Raw genomic sequence first — 19,273 nt, forward strand, 5'->3', positions numbered from 1 at the left:
TCTGACATATTGTTATTTATTTGTGGTGTACAGAATTTTCAACGATAACAAAGAAATACCCACTCTCACCTTGGCTGGTGATCAGGTGGTTGTGCTCAGCAAAGGCGAATGATTCATTTATGCTGAAGGAACAAGGCTGCCTTTCAGACACTCATTGATTTTAAATTAAAAAGTAACTGCTATGTTCTACATGAAGGGTGACAACAATAACAAAGTAGTCCTTACTTATTGTTATTTGTTGCAACTCCATTCGGTGTGCCTGGAGGAAAAGTGGGGAGACCCCAGTACCATAATCTTACAGATCAATAATTTAGATATCTCAATGTAGTGTAACAGATAATCAATTCTGGGTAAAATAACTCAAATGCTGCTAGCTGTTACTGCTGTGGCTCAGGTCTTCAGGTTCAATTGCCTGACTTTATTAATTTTTATCTTTCATCCTACTTGTATTCCTAGAGACTTTGTCCCTTTTTCATTCGGAAGAGAAACCGGAGAGCTGCATGCTTTTTAACGTATAATTTACCACACAACTTATTCTGTGTGTTTAATATCAACATTAACCATTGATTTATTAATGATTAAACATATCCTAAATATTTTTGCTCTAATAATTTTCCCCATATTATATTTAAATACAAATTTCCTTTATTGTACAATCAGTTATCAAAGGATTACATTTTTTGATTTATTTCTAAATTTATCACTGAAATTTATCACCATGTTAATGTACCAGTTCAACAGTGTTTTAGTTTCCAGATGTTAGAATAGGGCACAATTTCAACTTGGAAGGCTTGCAAGGAAAATGTCTGGTTTAAAACAAAAAGAAATAACTCTTGAAATAAGCGTTCACTGGGGGACGTTACATTACACGTCTGTGTGAAACTTAAATTTCTTGGAAAATTTTACAGTTTGAATGAAAACGTTCTGGTACTTGCTAATTTACTTTAACGTTCTAGAAGAAGTGTGTAGAGGATTGTACATTGTCGTCTTTTTCACCAAAGCGTTGTCACTCTTTTACATTATTGAGCAGATTGGAGGTCTCTCAACATTATATGACTATTTGTTATTCATTTAGAAGCAGCAGAGCTTTTAAAAGTTTATAAATGCAGTAAAGGACAAGTCATATATCCACACTGAAACCAGATCCCATGAGTGACAGTGTTACTATGCTACAGCAGACAGTCAGATTTAATCCTCAACTTGTATTTTTATCAAAATTCACTACATTTCTGTGGCAAGAATCATACTTCTCAGCAACATTTATGGAGACAGATTAAAATTGTAAAGTGTAGAAATTGCTGCATTTTTCCCCCTTCTGTTCTAGTTCTTTCCAGAAAAATGCCAGCTACGTATAATCTATTCCACAGGCACCGCACATTGCTTTAAGAAAAATAATAAATATAATTGTCCTTTAAGACTTTTTATATTCCAAAATCCAATATTTGGAAATTCCAAATTTATCCTTTTCTGTGGTACCTGACTTCTGATGCTTGGCTTTAATGCACTAAGATTTGCTTGTTTGCCATCCTCTGCAGATCCACTGATTTTCCAGTCTCCAGGTGTAAGGTCATAGTTGTTTAATGAGTATACCAGATAGTATGCTTTCATGTTACCATTATCACAACCTGCCAGTGACTTAGAAAAGGATAAATTGCTGTGCTATAAGTTTATTTCACGCAACTTTGAAGAGTTTACTGTTTTGTGTTTTCTGATTCATTCTTCATGTTACCTTTAAAAAAAAAAATATAATACTTTTCATGTAATAAACGTTGTTCTGACAGTCAGGCATTACTAGCCAATTGATAACCTACCAGGAGTATTGTGATCTCTTTAGATAATTAATCTTAGCTATTTTCCTGTCAGGAGCAACAGCGAGTTTGTTTTATGTTGAGCTACAAAGATTGCCGGTTTTGAAAATTAAGAAGCATTCCCTTTATATTATTCATTCCGGCAACAATTTATGATGCTGCATTTAGATACTGAGCACTTGTCAACAAACATAATTATGCTTCGATATAAACAAGATTGGTGGCTCGACGGTGCAGTTTCATCTTGGTTGAGAATGTTTTGATATAGGTTCAGATTATACAAGCTGTGTATTTGGCGGTTTTCTTCCTTTGTTAATAGTTTTCTCCTATAATTACTTGCAGGCAAACCAGCGTACATTTAGGATCCTTGTGCATGGGAGACATCAAACGGAGAAGGAAAGCTGCTCCCCTGCCAGGACCCACAGGTAACCAATTTCCCTGGGACAGAACACAAAATACAAGATGTTAAATCTCTAAATACAAAGCAGTAGGTCAGCGACCTGAGGAAATGCTTCATAAATTCAGTAACTTCCCGTATAACTTCAGATGTGTCCTATCCTTATTTATTAATAGAGATTAGGAAATAACGAGGGTCTCCTAATTCTCCCCCAAATATTTCCAATTTCTAGTCCTTTGTTGCACACCATTCTTTAAAGAGAATAAATCTTTTTTCATATACTGAGAACTGTAGACAGTGAAGATTACCGCTTATGTCTGTTCAAACCTTACAAGGTAGAAGCCATGAGGCAACTTTTTTTTTTTCTGTGAGGAATGCATATGAATACTATAAATACCCTGCACAATAAAGATAGGATGTGAATACTTGGGCAAACAATTGAAAATGTGGAGATAAGGCTGTGAAACACAGCTTTAAAAGTAGTGCTGTAGATTATATAGGAGGCACTTGGAAGCACATTTCTGAATTTTACAGATGCGAGGTCACAGCCCTGGATGCATTCTGCTGATGTCACAGCTGGAAAATGACTTTTTCAATACTTAGCAGTGATTTATAGGACCCTCATCAGTTTGTTGTTTTAATTATATACGTGCGTACTGGAAGGATTAGATTGCGTGTGTGCTGGTGTGAGGCTTTTTATATATTGTTAATATGGAAATCTGGATTGCATGTCCTAGTCGTATATCAATTACTATAGTAACATATGCAACATATACTGTTCTTCAAATAGATGTCTTTAGAGAAGCCTAGTATTTGTATTCCAGCTGAATACCCCCTCCTGAAAAGTCTTTGTTTCAAAGCTCAGTGGCAGAAACAGACCTAGAATAACATTTAAAATGTTATAAGAGCACCTTAGTGGCAGCAGTATGGAAAAAGAGAATGTATGGGTCAGTTTCTAAGACTCTGAACATATGTGAAGTGAGAAAGGAAAATACTTAATAGCTGAAGAGAGAATAATATCATTATTTCTACAAGGTGATTTTCACTTCACAACTTTCAAGTACTAGAGGATGTCATTTTGTACTGAGAGGGGATGAAGTATCATGAAATTAATTTTATTATTCATTTTATCTTGGGCTTTCAGCGTTCAGTATTTTATTTTATAAGCTGGCTCCTCTGCGTAACTTTGCAAAGCCAATATTTTGATACTAAGGCAAATACATTATGTGGTCATTCAAAGTTACGTATCTATATATTCACAGATTTAGAGATTGGTTTGCCCCCAAAGTTTGCCTTTACGCGGAGAGCAACAGAGAATAACAGTGGCTAACGCTGTTATGTGACATGCCTTTTTAACTAGTATGTGGGGTTTTTCAAGTTCAAGGTAATATTTTCAATTTTGATCTGGGCAGGAGGACTGAGAATTATTTATGTGGTCTTATAAAAGGTTTTTTCTACGTTTCATCATTGTAAATTTGTATGCAAATGGAAACTTTGATAAACTTCTGAGTAAACTTACAGATATGTGTAGGTAATGCATAACATATTATAAATTGTAAGTTTTCACAAAAGCTAACCCTCCTACAGCTGAACTGCTGTTTATCCATCGCATTCCTTGTTTGTCTTTGTCAGTATTTCATAACATTTTATGACAGGTTTCCTTTTAGAGGGGAAATACATTTGGAAATTTCGTTAAGAAGAAAGATCACCATTTGATTATTCTTTCAGTATTAGCTAAGGTATAGGAACAGAAGAACTAGATTTTATATAGAAGAATTTGTAAAATTTTTTCTTGAAATAAAAAAAAGGCAAAAGTTGCGTATTTACAGGAACAGAAGATGGAAATGAAAAAGGCATTGTTAGTAATTGACATACTTAACATCATAGTGAAATCTGAAAGGCTGTCTCTAAATGAGTCATTAATTGCGAACATTTTCTTGAGCTGTATGTGTTGCAAATAAGCAAAGTTTTACCAACTATGAGCCAATCCATTGAAAAAAAAAAATCCCATCTGCATTTTTTGAATAAATTGCATTGTTCAATAATGTGAAAGAAATACATTATATTAAATTCCTGTAGCACTATGCACAGTGTTGAGAAATGGTCATTTATACGTTTAGCTTCAGTAGTACTGAAGAGAAGGACTGGTGATCCTAATGAGGTATCGAAACGTGTTCTCTGGTTTTGAGTCTCACAAGGGTAGCACCTGCTACTTTCAGACACCTTACAAAGCCGCAGACTTCTGTAGCAAGCAGTGTTATTGGTTAAACATTTATTAATTGTGACAAGAACACCCAATTTATTTCAGTACTCCAGCTTATTTACTGCTCTTTCACCTTTGTATTTTGTATTGAAAAAGTAAAATGAATATTGATAGAGTTAGATATTGATTTCTAAATTTATAGTCTGTTCTCAGCCTGGAGTCAAAGTCACATACCAATAGGTTTGTGTATATTAGTAACAAAGGATGTAGATTTACTTGTACAGCGATGAGGAACTATTGAAGCAAGAAAGTTTGAGCAGCACAGAGCATTTTATAGTTTCAGAAATGTCATTTGTAAAGGTGAAGAAAAGCTGTGTTGAAAAGCAGTGAAGAAAATGGGAGATAATATAGGTACAGATTGTTAGGAGCTGACAGTACTGAGGCAGGAGTGTCCTATTCTGCCTTTTCTACTAAGATAAATTTTCTGGTTTATGGATGCTTGATATAGCTCCATCTGTGTGTTGTGAACCTGGATAGTTAATTAGTTTATTGACTAAAAAAAGATACTAGTAAAAATTCTTTCCTTACTGTGATTTCTTTGAAGAATTAGGTGTCATACATTATAAATACCTACATTTTGCACAGCTTCTTTCCATGAAACCAGTATTATTTCAGTGATTCTAGTCAGATTTGGGACCAGGTCATTCTCAATGACTTTATGCCCTCTTTGACTACCTGAGTGGTAGAGCTATTTCACGTGACACCCTGACATATTTCATTGCAGCAATACAGTACCCTCAAGTTTGTATAAAAACCTCTTAGACAAACTAATTCATTCTCACAGAACTAGCCCTAGAAAAACTGGGTCCAGCATTAATGAAAATAATAACAAAAAAACAACAACAAAATTTGCATGCAAGAGAAAGGTCATTCTCTGCAAAGTATTACTACTATTTGAAACAGACACATTGGGAATATTTACAGTAATTTCAGTCAGATTACCTAGTTTACGTCTCGTATCAAACCAGCAGATGCTATAGAATTTTAGAAGCCATGTTCATACACCGAATATGTTTACCCCAGTTCCTTTCCTATTGACTCTCCATCTTCTTCTGTACAAGCTTTTTTTCTCAATCAGCTTCTGTTAAATCCCCAAGATCTTTTAGATTTCTTTTTTAATAAAAAACCTCTAAATCTTAAATGTTGGAAGAAAAAACATGAAATTCTGCTTCACATCAGTGGGATGTTAATAACTTAATTTTCAGAACATAGGGAGTTTGATTCAGAACAAAAAAATTTAAGTTTTACTTGTGTGCCTTGTAAATGGCTATTTATTTCTATTTGGAAACAATCTTTGCTCTGTTGCTTACATAGCATGGTTTACAGTTTGGAGCAGCATGGAAAACCTGCAAAAAGTAACTTCAAAAAGAGAAAGCTATGGTGTACTTAAAATACAAAAGAGAATGTGCATATAAAATGTATAAATTTACTGTGCATGTTATGGGGACTTTAATACTTCTATTTTGCAAAAGCAAATTTCAGATGTCATTTTCTTTATCTAGTTGGCATGTTGCATGCTACACTTCAGGCTGGTACTGATTGAAATGACCAAGTTAAAAGTCTCATTTTAAAGAATGTGTTTTAATGAAAAATATGACAGATTCTTAATTACAGCAGAAATACTGAGCACTGCTATAATGCCATCATGACTCACTTTAACAAGGTAATCAAAAGGGTACATGTTTTCATTCCTTTTTAAAAATTGCCAGCAGAACAGCTAAGCAAACTATTTTGCTGATGCTTAATATGTCAGTGATTAAAAATCAGACCTGAATATCTGCAGTACCAAAATGATGATTTGAAAAGGATTGTGATTACACTGTGATAACAGAGGGTGCTGAGGCTAAGTTTGTGGTGAAGGTCAACTTAGACAGTTGCAGTGAAAGGGTAGACTTTTGTGTACTTGGGTGAACTGGCAGTAAATTTCCAAAACTCTAGACGAACTGTTATATGCCTATTTTCTTTTTGGCTGGGTTCCCTGCTTTTCTATCTACTAAATGTTACAACTCCATAGACAGAAATCCCTTGTCACAGGACAGTCTGACACTGGCATGTGTTGTGAATGCTTTCCCTCGTTGCGTTGCACCACTTGTTATCCTTAGTCTACCAAAGTCCTTTCTGGCGCACGCAGTATATCTGCTTGATCATCCAGCCTATGGATACTTTTTTCTTTCGTTGGTTTCTGCAGCAGATTAAATTCTAGGGACCCCTTTTTGTTTCTTTGTTTTTCCAACCATATTGTCTCACTAAAGCAGTTCAAAAATGGAAAGATCACAGGGTGCCATCCAGCGTTGGAAGCTGCTGTCCCTTCAGAGCAAAAGGCCTTCCATGTTGAGCTTGAGGTCATTGGTTCAGGTGGGACCCCTTGCATGTAAATTCCAGAGTAATGAGGAGAGCTCAGTAACAAAGTTCAGAAGAAAAGATCCACAATACGACAAGAGCCAAGCTTATACTGAGAATTTGCTGGTGGATTTCTTGTGATCTAGAGAGAAGACAGTATTCTTCAGGCTGTACACATAGCCAATATAAAGTCAGCCTTGAGGTTGATAGATGACTCTGCCAGTCTTTTCTAAATGCTGTTGTCTTCTGAAATACGGAAGGTTCAAAAATAATTCCTCAACTTACTCTAGGAGTGTTTCCTAAGGTAGCTGTTCCTGGTTGTGGAAAGCATTCACATTGCCTCCATTGGGAGCTGGACTTGATCTTCATGGTTCCCTTCCAGCTTGAGACATTCTGTGATTCTATTAATTTTTTTGGACTTTGCTGTCAAGAATTATAAACCAGCTTAACAGAGAATATCACCACTGAGAGCATCCTTAATATATACGAAATTGCTGCTCAAAAGAAGCTAAACCAGGCATTTTTTTTCCAGTTCCAAAGGTATGTCTCATTAGATGGTTGTATACTTGAGGAATGGTTTTGAATGAAACTGAGAGGTGTCAGCAGGGAGACTCATCCTCCAGATCAGTTATGTGCTCTGGAAATTCTGCTCATTCTCTACCAGATGCCATAATGAAGTGGTTCCCCACAGAGAGGAGCTGCCTTCATTTTGGATGCAGTTTGTTAGAAGCGTCACCTTTTTCAGAAGGGCTGATGTACATTGTGCAGTTTTCCTAGAACTCAACCAGTAAAAGCAGTACCTGATATTTCTGACAGTGTGGTTTAGATTGGTAATACCAAAGGACATTTGTTAACCAGAGAAAGTTTGGGAATTAAAATGTGCAAGAAGGAAATATGTCTAGTTTTTCCCCAGTCAATCTAACTTCTATTCCCAGCTCTCCGTAACAACCTCTCAGTGGATGGTGGCTAGTTTTACTTTCTCCTGAGGGTATAGGAAGCGCTGCTGCAAATAGGCCCCGCTATAGATTATGCAAAAGTCACTTTTCTCAAAGGTTTGATAGCGTGTAATTTATTTTTGAATAAGAAAGGCCACCTATGCATAAACCTGATAGCTTTATGCAGAAGGTTTTTTTACCACTTCAGAGGAGTAAAACTAACTGTTTAAGATGTGAGAAAATATTTTCATGATGTGAGAATATAAAATTAATTGACCAGGTTTTCAGTACAGGCAAGTTTGGATTTCTGTTTTCTGTCTTTCTATAAAAGCTTTGCAATCAGTAGAAAGGTTTCTGATAAAAGCTGTTGTAGATACCTGTTATACTGTGGATTTCATAAAGAAAATTTTTGCTTTTGATTTCCTCTACAGTCAGAGGAAATTTGGATTTATTGATTGTAAAAGAAGTTTACCTTTCAGCCTATAGATTGACACTGCCAGTGCTAATGTGGTAAGTAAGATTTGTGTTCTGATGCCTTCATTACTAACAGAGGGATCACAGTGGGCATTGTTTGCATAAGTAAATAGGCAAATGGTTATTTAGCCCATAGTAAAAAATATGCAGATATATTTGCCTGGTTTTAATGAGTTAGTCTTCATCTTTAAATTAAGATAATTTGACAGAAGGGAATACTCCAACCGTACAGGCAGAGAATAGGCAATAGGCACATCTCCAGTGTCCTGGCAATCCATCCCAACTTGAGTTAGGGTCAGATAGAGCTACCATGGTGTGCCTGGGCCTAGTATCAGTTTAATCCTCAATCTTTCTGCTGAAATTAACAACTGTGCTGTCCGTTTTGAGAGTATTACTGTGATTTAAATCCTTTCCCTGTGGCTTTCAGTATAAGGTTACAAGCCTTTTTGTAAAAGTCAGGGAATGCTTATCAGAAGGGAGCAATTTGCCGAGTTTCCAGGGGTTTGAGGAGAACTTTGGAATGGTCCCCTGTGAGAGTGCTTCTTCCTAAATGCCGTCCGGTGGCAGGCGTAAAACTGACCTCCTCTGGAGCCAAGTGAAAAGACAGTCTTGGGTATTCAAGAGATTCCCCTTACAGAGGGATAAATGGGAATCTAGTAATTCCAACTCTTCCCAACCAATTTTAATAGTAGCAGAGACTGAACGGGCGTGAAGTTACACTTTACACACAGTGCAGTGCAGTAAAGCATGGCAGGAGCAGAGCACCTGCAGATCCATGTTCAAGTGATGCTGGGTGACCAGCTGACCCTAAAGTTCGGTGTCTCAATTTTCATCAGTTCATGGATTTATGTTTATATATTCAGGACAGTTGAAAACAGATTTAAATCTAGGGTCTGAGCTGCAAGAAAGAATGCATTTGCCCATGCTGCCATTCCGCGACTATTGCTTTAATAGTGGGTGTGGGTAAACACTGAGATTTCCAACGCCTGCTGAAGCCGTAGCTCTGTCCTCTCCACTATTTCTCTCTCTCTGCTAGCTAGGGTAAAATACAATGCAAGCAGGCTCACTTGAACTATAATCATTCTAAGGTTATTCTTTAGACACAATCTTAAATAGCTTGGTGTGAGGAATATATATGAAAGTCTGGTGTAAAAATGCAATTTCAAATATTTAGCTGAGTAATGTAGGATTTTTGTAACTTTTTTTTTTTAGATATACAGCCACAGCATACTGAATTTTGAAAACAACTGCAGGTACTGATTTTAAAAATCACAATATGGCTGTTGGCTATGCTCACAATGTTGAGCACGCAATTATCCAAAACAGTTTTAATGTAAGCATCTAGGCAGTCTGATTCCCATTTTGCTACTTAGAGCTGGCATAAAAAGATATGCTACAGCAGTGTGTTATTCTAATTACATTCCTTGTAAAATTGTCTTATGTATCAGGATCAGTCCCTACTGTTCCAAGCTCATCTGCCTAGTGAGGAGTCAGAAAAGAAAAAGAATAGATGGAATATTAAATGCTTTCAGAAAATGAGGGGGAAAGTGCACTGGCTTTTAAAGTAAAGCAGCATGTATCGTTTCTCCTTCCATTGGCTGTTTATCCAACATCAATACAACACTTTAGGAGCCAAATTACTAAACAAGCTGCCAATTAGGCTTGCAGTCAGCTGGATAGATTAGTGGCTAAGAGAGGCAGATACAAGATTTTCATCTCTTGAGCCAATTACGCAAGTGAATTACCATCCACAATGCTCCTTGGAAGATTTGAAGTAGAAAGACTGACTCTGCTGTGATAGACATAAGTGAGATCCAGGGTAGGGGGTAAGGGTTAGCAGGCCATGTATTGCAAAAATTACCCAAGCAAAGAGAGATCCTTCTAGGAAAGGATTTAAAGGATTTAAGGCTGCTGGGAGCGATAGAAGAGGAAATAATAGTTGTGGTATGGTCTGCAAAGGCATTGCTGTTCTGCTCACAAGTCTTAATCATATAAAAGAAAGATGAAAGGCCAAGGCTATATTTATGTACAGTGTCATTTTCTTCAGAACTGTTTAAAAACCCGTTTTCTTAACATCAAAAATAGTTCGGTGGCCGGAGATGAAATTACTTCAATATGCCTTCATTTGTTTCTTACAGCTGGGGGGAAGGGAAAAAAAACAAACCAAAAAACCCCAACATTTTCTTAAACAAGTGTTATTGAAGAGATTGAACCCGGCTGTATTCTGATTTTATTCACCCCAATATAAACCAAACATGCTTGATGTTGGTCTCATCCAGCAATTGGACCATACAAATAAATATTGTCACAGTATGGTTTGTGGGGTCACAGTTCCTTTATTATTCTGTAATAAATGATAACTTAAATGATGAGCTTTTAGTCTTTAGAAGCATTTTGCAAACAAAATGGATCTGTCAGATCAAAACTGTGCAGAGGCTCATTTGTTTCTTGCTGAAGATGATGTGCAGTGGTGTAACATTGTTTCTTAAATATGAAGCGAATTTAAAACCTGAACTTTTGCAAGCTGTTGTATCCAAAAATGATTAAACAGATGTGGAGCCTGCAGCAGCATTAGACCTCTGATCTGATTTTAGCTTACAGATGGAATTAAATTAATTCATGGCAATCACTGTAAAATCAAGGGTATGGCACTGAATACTAGTGTACTCTTTAACCAGGACATACCTGTCTCAACAGCTGTTAAGAAAAGATTACTTACCTTTATTTTTCATTGAAACCTGCCTTTAATGCCATCATAAATATCATACCAAAATTAAACTAATGTGATGAGGTTTTGTTTTCCCCTTCCCAGTTTTGCCTCTTTCTGCTCATAGGTTCCATGTTCCATGTATGTAAGGTCATATGCATAATATGTGTACACCTTGTAGTGTGTTTATTCATATACACAAACATTTGAGGATTGGCCTTTATTATTTCAGCTGGCAGTATGGCAAAGGGAAGGAACATAAGTGAGGGTATTTTACAGTGCTGTCTGTTCAAGCAAGTTACTGTTCCTCGGTGTTTGCTCCTTGCTTGTGTAATGGCAGCCACTTCTGCTGCAGGACTACTCATCTGGTAGATCAAGAACCAAGTTGTTAACAGTTGCTAAAAACATTTTCAGTCTATAGAGTAAAAAGGCTCTGCACAGGAGATTCCTACTAATTATTAGTACAGAGACTTCCTTGTAACTCCTGGAACCCCACAAAGCTTCAGATGGCAATAAACTTAGAAAAATGCATCCCCACTTTTTTTCTTAGCCCAATTTTCCGTATTTGTTTTTTGTGGGACGGCGCGATTGAGTTGATTTTGCTCTTGCTCCTGGGTGGGTCGAGGCTGAACACGTCCCACAGGTAGCGCAGCTGTTTCCAAGGCCAGCGTGCTTGGACCGTGCTGCCTAACAGGCCCTACTGGCTACTCCAAGAAGTGTGCCGTAGGCATGAATTACAAACTGAACTTGAAGATGAATATTGCAAGGACAATTACTGCTTTTAATTAGAAAATAAAAGCCCAAAGCACAAGAATGGGGGTCGGGGGAATAGCACACAGTGTAGCATGATTTTTAAGAGGTCTCTCCCGTCATGCAGTCAATCAGCAATGCAAATTTTTTTTTTTCCCCCAAATGTTGAAGGGACGTGGAGTGGAGGAAGATGGCAATGCCACTATCCATATTCTTCTGAGTCAAGTAAAATATGTTGCATTACAGATAATTTTTTCAAGCAATGAGTGAAAACTGCAGAAATATTAAAGACAGGTATAGATAGCATTCATATAAAAACTGACTGTACTGCAAAAGAGTGGCCTGCATATATTAAATATTTTTCAGAATTAAAAGCTATCCATATTCACATTTAATTCAGTAATTAGTCGATTAGTAATATAGGCAAGTTGGGTCAGGTTTTGCTTTTGCCTTATTCTTGCTGCAATAAAAAGCCTCCAAACACATCATCCTTTGGACAGCATATGTTGTTTGATTGCCCAAAAGTGGGTTGTGAAGTCAAGATTGTGGTGGTTTCTTGTAGTTTTTTTTTTTTAATCTGGTGACATCTGAGAATAAAACAAACTGTTCAGGAGAGGTTTGTCTTCTAACGCAAGGTGTTAGTGGAGGGAAAAATAGTTACAGTATACATTCTAGAAGGACTTGTATGTCTTTAAAAACAAAATACTCCAATTATCCTGTCAGTCACAGAAAAAAAAAAAAAACACCATCAAGCTACTTCAGAAAGTATCAAAAATAGAAACATCGATGTACTAAAAACCACATCAGGGTACAAATTGTTCTTTCACGTATCTCTTTTTGTGAGGTTGCTCTGGCTGTTTTTGAGAATTGAAATTCATATAGAATGGTACATGTATTAGAAGAAAAGCTCTGGGGGGTTTTCCCCCAAATACACTAACGAAAAAGCTGTTTACGTTGTCTCAGGCTATGCCTTGCATACCATTCCAGCAGCATTGCTGGCTTTGCCTAAGCAGCATTATGAATACTTCAATATTTTAGATATCTAGATGTCACAAAATATACTCTTAGCCTTGCTCTTTCCTGCTTGGTGGAGCTGTTGGATCTTTCTTCTAAGTTTCCCCCTTAATTATTCCACAGGCATTCATTGAAGTGATGCTTCATTTCTTACCATCACTTGTTGTGAAAAGTGGACCAAAACACAATTCCAGGGTTTTACCTGTGAGGTTTACCAGAACTTTTGTTGAACAGTAGCCTTTTTTCTTTCCCCTTTTTTTTTTTTTTTTTTTTGAGCTAGAAGGTATAACTAAGAAGGTTGCAAAGCCTGTGTTGTGTATGCCAGGCAGTGTCAGGGACTCATCTGTATGAAAATTGCCTCTGCCTGTGGGGGCCTGAAAAGAAAAGAAGTCTTGGACATTGAATTTTGTGCTGGTCAGTTCAAGAGGAACCCTCTTGGGGACCGGAGGCTGCTGACTTAAAAGCCTTTATTTTAAGCCTAGCATTAAGCATAGCTTCAAACCAGTATTAAAGGATGCCTTCTCTCAATGCATTTCCCTTTTTCTTTGTCTGAGGAGCTGAGATACTAGAAAGCTGTCTACCTTTTATGTAGCCAGCGTTTTACTGAATATGAACAGATCTGTGGTGGATAATGCTGGAGTACTATAAATTCATCATCACTATCATGAGTTTTTTAATGTGCACCTCTCATTTTGAACTTATGTGTATGCAGTTTCCACTGTGGGGCTTTGCTTTTTTTGTATATGTGTGATAATTGAAGCTTTTCAGAAGTGCATGTTCAACTTTTATTGTGTTCTTCTTTAGTAAGGTAATATAATCATGAGCCAGCTGCTCATCAATGGTAAACTCTTGATTGAAGACATTGTACTCTCCAAAAACACAGTCTCCTCCTGCAGTATTTTTCAAAAAGTAGCAGTCCAGAATAAACAGGTACAATGTTAAACAGAGAATATTTGAAGCTGGGCACATGTTGGGGTTCTTTTTTTGTTCTTTTGTCAGCGGGGGTGGGAGATGCTGAACAAAGCTGAAAACAAAATCCAGCTGCCTACATGCAACTGCTTGTGTTAGTTCAAAAACTTCAGCTTTTTAAAATCTTGTATGATGTAACTTGCTAAGTTTCAATGCGGATTGTTTAAATAAATATCATTTATATCCCTTATGCAGGACGGTTATGTATGGGAAGGCTTATCCGTGCTTCACCTCCAAATTCTATCTTGAGGAGTTTGGTGGATGGTGGGGGGAACAGCTTTGTTACTTGACTTCACTTTCTTTTTTTATGACACATTCATGGAAAAAAAAATAATCTGTTACTGAAAAAATGCATCTGTTACATTAACACTTGCAATCTTGATGATCTTTTCTGCGGTATGTGTGCAGCTTTTCTCAGACATCCTGATGGTACAGAGAGAAAAGTGTATAAACACTTAATGGTATTGAAAATACCGAAAGTAGACTTGGATATATCAACTCTCTCTTACATGATCAGTAAAAGAGAAACTGAGTAAAGGTATAGCTGAATTTGGAATACTAGACCACTTGTCTGTACTGTTTCTGTAACAGCTATAACTGTTTAATCAGAAAATTGTGTTTTACTGAATGAGATCTTAAGCATTGATAAGTATTGCTAAGAATGGAGAAATGGTCATGTTAATATGATGTGACTGTATAGGACAAGAAATTCAGGTAATCTTGCCTTGTATTGGTGTATTGGTGGACTTGTGCAGGTGATGTGTGTTCTTTGATGGAAATGTAGAATCCACTATATTGGTGTATAAAAGATTTGTGACAGTATTTCATACTTAAAAACTGAATGAGTCTTTAAAAACGTCAAAAATAAAGCAGAGCTTAAGACTGTATTATTTAGATTCATATGCAGTCATGCATATAAGGTCAACATGTGCAAAAACAGCCCGTTCTAGCAACCTGTTAGGTGAATTAGGAGAATAAGAAGGTTTAAGGCTTTAAGGGAGATTATCCTGCTCTTCTCCACATGGCGGGCAGCGCTGATTAATGCTGTGTGTTTCTTTAATCTCAGGGTTTGTAGGTGAAAACACCCAACCAATCCCAGAAAACAACATTGGAAACAGAATGCTTCAGAGTATGGGCTGGACCCCTGGCACGGGCCTTGGACCAGACGGCAAAGGGATGGCAGAGCCGATACGAGCTGTCCAGAGACCAAAAGGACTTGGACTTGGATTTAGCTGACAGAAATGCACTCTGGCTGCCCAATAAAAATAAAGCCTAGAATTAATTTTGAAAGGAGAAAAAAAAAAAAAAGAGAAAAAAAAAAAAAAAAGGAAAAATGGCAAACATATTATTTGTTGTGATCAGCAAATCCAGTTATTCCTCTCTCCGGGATGATGGAAGTCGATGTGCTTCACATTAGCTACACCAGCTGCAAGGTGCAGCCACAGTGACACAACTGGCATTCGAGTCTGACTTTATAATGGTGCTAAAATGTACAAAAACTTCTACTTTTTTATTTTCTCTGGTCTTAAAGTTTGTATTAAGCATAAAATTCAGTATATTCACCTTTTTTCATGAAAGCTTCTAACCCAGCAGGTTTTAGTATATAAGCAAATTTATTTTTTTTTGTAAGTATGATTTCATCTCGAGAGTCTTGATAAGAATTTGTCAAGGAAAATGGAACTTTCTACAGCTGTTGTGTTTTTCCCCTTTTCAGGCAAAGTTTCCAAACCTGGTGTTTCTAGCGATTAACAATATTTGATTGTTAAAAGATGACATTTTGCCCATAAGGTGTACACATTTCCCACTGGAAGGTGATATGGGGTGCAGTTTTGTATAAGAGCATGAAAAATGGCTTTCTTTTGGTAGGATGCCATTCCAACATGTTTATCTGGCAATGTATCACTGTCTTCCACATTCAAGCTCAAAAGTAAAGCTTTTATACTTGTTTTCACATTTACGGGATGATCTTTTTTCATCAAATATTTTAAAAAGTTAAAGATTATTCTGACTTGGCTTTCCCTTTATATTAATAATCCTCAGTGTTTCTACTTTTAAGAACAGTTTGAGCTTTGAACCAGGAAATTGTATTTTAAAGACGACTGCCTTTTCAGTGTTAATATTCTGGGGTTTGGCATGTTTTAAACAATGCAGTGTTCAACATCATGTTACCATTGGGTTTGTGATCATGCTGGTGCCAGTGAGCCACAACCCTTAAGGATCATGGACAGAAAAAGGGCAAGGAGGAGCAGGATTAGGGTGAAGGAAAGGAAGGAAAAAGGTACTTTGATGGCATCTCACAAATCTAAGCTAGCAATTTAAAATCAAGAGGGATCATTAAGTGTTTTAATCAGTATCCTAATGTATCTAATGTCAGCAGAAGCAATTTCATTAAGCACCAACCAATCAAGCTCCTAGGGTACTTATTGGTCTGCCGTATAAAACAAATTCCACTTTAAAATTAAATGATAGGGCTGAAGGAAACTGTTGTTCAGGTGGACTAAGGAGAAAATCCTGCCTCCCTCCCCTCCCACCCCTGGAGTAGCCGGCAATATTTACCCTCACTGCAGAGGTAACAGGATTTGATTCTCCAGTCTTTCTTTTTTCTTCGAGAGGAGGATCTTTCTCTTCCTCTGCTCCCAAACTGCAGAGAAAAATACTTACTTCCAGATGCTTGCAAAGATATTTCCTTAGAACAAAAAGAACACAGCTTCCTTGATGTGACTGTGAAATACAGTGATGAATTTTAAGTGCTTTTATTACTTTTTCTCTCAACTTCACCTGTTTTTCCAGAAAAATTAATACTAGGAAAAGAAGTAGCAGCATTATAGCATTGAGTTTGCTTAAAAGAAATGTTTGTGCTTTCCACTGTGAGTACTGTTGGTTTGGGAACATGGTTTCACCGTACATGTAGTGCCGAGTAAAACTTTGGTACTTGATACTGTTTTAAATGATAGCTGAATGCATGTTCTCTGAGTTTCAGGAGAACTATTTATTGCTGTTTAAATACTTGATATGATTGTGTGGTTTTGCTTTTTGAAACAGCAAGACATTTTAAACAGACTTGGGATTTTAATCAACACATACGCTTTTTATTGAAAGGTTCTGGGGTATAGCATAACGCGTGTTTCCCACTTCAATTATCTCTTGCACAACTAAACTGAGTTAAAAACATTCCATATCCAAAGGATTTCAGGGCCACATAATTGCAAAGGGCTGAGAGCCTGAAATTCTGCGGCTAGCAGAGGTGCCCACTTGTATAAGCGTTATTTACAATAACGAATTTACCTGGCATGCTTCGGTTCTTGCGATGCAGTGTGCTATTGAGAGCAAGGGAATTCTAAAGAGCTCTTTGTGTTGTACACCACAATCAAAAATTCCTTCAAATAATTTTTAAAATGTAAATTGTGAAAGTGAATCTTTAAGTTCTGGTTGTTCTAGCTTTGTTTGCAAATATGTAAAGGAATGTTCATTCCCTATTAAAATCCATTGTTTTGCTTTGGTTACAACCCCTACATATCTTGGGCTGGAAATTCTAAGTACAGCACATATAGCACTTGTTTGAAGTATTTCTGTGCAATTTACCATAGCAGTAGATTCTGAAGAAATCAGTCTGCAGCTCCGAAAGTACTTGAAAAAGTTTTCTGTTTTAAAAAGATGAGAGGGAAATAATGGATACATGTTGAGAGAAAAACTCTTTAGTCCATTCAACTCTTCATTCATCCATGCATACAGACAGATACAGTGAAGCAGCCAGCCTAGTAAACAGCCATAGTGGAAGAACTACTTAGTCTGATTGGAAATCTTACAACTTTTTGTTTTAAAATAATCCATTAGTGAGAAACTATTAGACATTAAGAATAGTCAAATTGATTTTGATATAGCGATAGATATAGTTTGTCTGTTTTCCAGCAGGTATTCTCATAGATGCCGCAGCTGACAGTCAGTGTTACCTGTTAGAAGCTGTAGAACAAATTGATTTATTAACATACTTTAGAGTTTAAAGAGATTTTTTTTGTTGCTGTAGAATTCCCATTCTGACTCACAGTATCATTTTATTTCTGTTTTTCCACATGTCGTAGGAGTGGTTTTAAAAGATACTCCAGTAGTGTGATTTTTGCACAGTTAAAACTAGTGTTAAGAAACAAAACAAGAATTAATTGTATTTTTTTCTTTTTTGAGCTGTTACAATGTTAGTTGCCTTTGAAACAGGGCAAAGTACTTGGATTTATTGGGGTTTTTTCTTCAGGTCCTCCTCATACCTAACTTACAATCATACCATGATACCTACTGTAAAGCTGGCACATGTTATTTTAAAATACATATGCAAGTTTTTCAGATAATAATTCTTAATAGTTGTGACACTGAAGGTTTTTTTTGCCTATATAAATAAATATGGGATCATCTTGTATCTAAAAGTTACCGTCAATCACTTGTCAGATTCTTTCCATCTAGGTGTTTTATTAACCAGTAGCTCAGCTGTTACCATAATATTCTTCCTCTGCAGAATGTTTGGTGAGGAGACATTATGTATTATCAGCATTGCATTTTGCTACATGTTCCATGGTGTCTCAAAGTTCTGTGAATTGAGCCATTAACTGTTAATAAAAGAAACCCATGAGCAGTATCTTATTTTTAAATAAATATTTGTCGAAGTCAGAGAAGCGTTATCAATATGCTCATTTTAACAAGTTTGTCCCTGCATTTGTCTTTCTGCAATTAGGTCAATGATGGGTGTAGAACGGCAGTAAATAGCTAAATAATATGTGTAGAATGCTTTGCTTTAACAGCACAAATGCAAGATGAAATAAAATAAATAGACAGTTCTTCATGGGGTTTGTATGTTCTTTTCTTCAAAGTGCCCTGATCGATAACATCGTTACTGCACAGGGGAGTAAAAAACATGCTGTTTCTGAAAATATAATTAAGGTTGCTAATATCTTGTACTGAGCAGATGCATATTATGCTAAAGCTACTATACTACCTTATATGTACCTTTTTATTAGTACTTTTCTAGGTTATTATTATCCATCTGAAAAGGTTACACCACGATGTCAGGAAATGCCTCATTTAGGATGTTTGCAGTACTTGTATTATCGTATTCTTCTGAGGCGTTTAAATACAAGTTCCCTTCACTCTTTAAGTATGTGTACACTTTGATAACTGTGACAGGACTTTGTGCTTTCTCTTCAAGCAGTTCTCCAAAACTGTTCCTCCAAAGAGAACTCTCACACAGCCTTTGGTTTACTTTCCTTCTCCCCATGCTCCCAGGGCAGTAAAGGCATATCATAAATGAGGATCCCTTCCCTCATACTCTAAAATCAAGAGACTTTTTAATTAGACTTCCATCCCTAGCAGCGTTTTCAGAAGTGGTGGCATAGTTAGCACACAGCAATTGCATAACTGAGTTACCTACAGTAGAGTCCCATACCTAAGGGCAGTGTGTGTGTTCAGTCTGAAAAGACGCAGTGTAAATCATTTCTTTTATCAACCTGTAGTCCAGCTGTAAAGCTAACGCAAAATGTTGAAAGGGAAAATGGCATTTTTAAAGATTGCTATATGGTTTTGCTTTGAATTCTCCCTGGAAAAGGTTTTATTGTGGTCAAGCGGGGGTTTTTT

General features: G+C 36.7%; 1 protein-coding gene across 1 annotated transcript in view; it reads left to right on the top strand.

Moving 5' to 3' along the window:
- Positions 1-18,485, top strand: part of GPATCH2 (G-patch domain containing 2) — a 126,332-nt gene extending 107,847 nt beyond the window's left edge. Inside the window, exons 9-10 of the mRNA XM_056357110.1 lie at positions 2,151-2,233; positions 14,724-18,485. Coding sequence (XP_056213085.1) covers positions 2,151-2,233; positions 14,724-14,893 — 253 coding nt within the window. The 3' untranslated portion in view covers positions 14,894-18,485. The remainder of the gene's footprint in view (positions 1-2,150; positions 2,234-14,723) is intronic.
- Positions 18,486-19,273: the final 788 nt, after the last annotated feature.

This window comes from Falco biarmicus, chromosome 12 (genome assembly GCF_023638135.1).
Source record: "Falco biarmicus isolate bFalBia1 chromosome 12, bFalBia1.pri, whole genome shotgun sequence".
Classification (NCBI taxonomy): domain Eukaryota; kingdom Metazoa; phylum Chordata; class Aves; order Falconiformes; family Falconidae; genus Falco; species Falco biarmicus.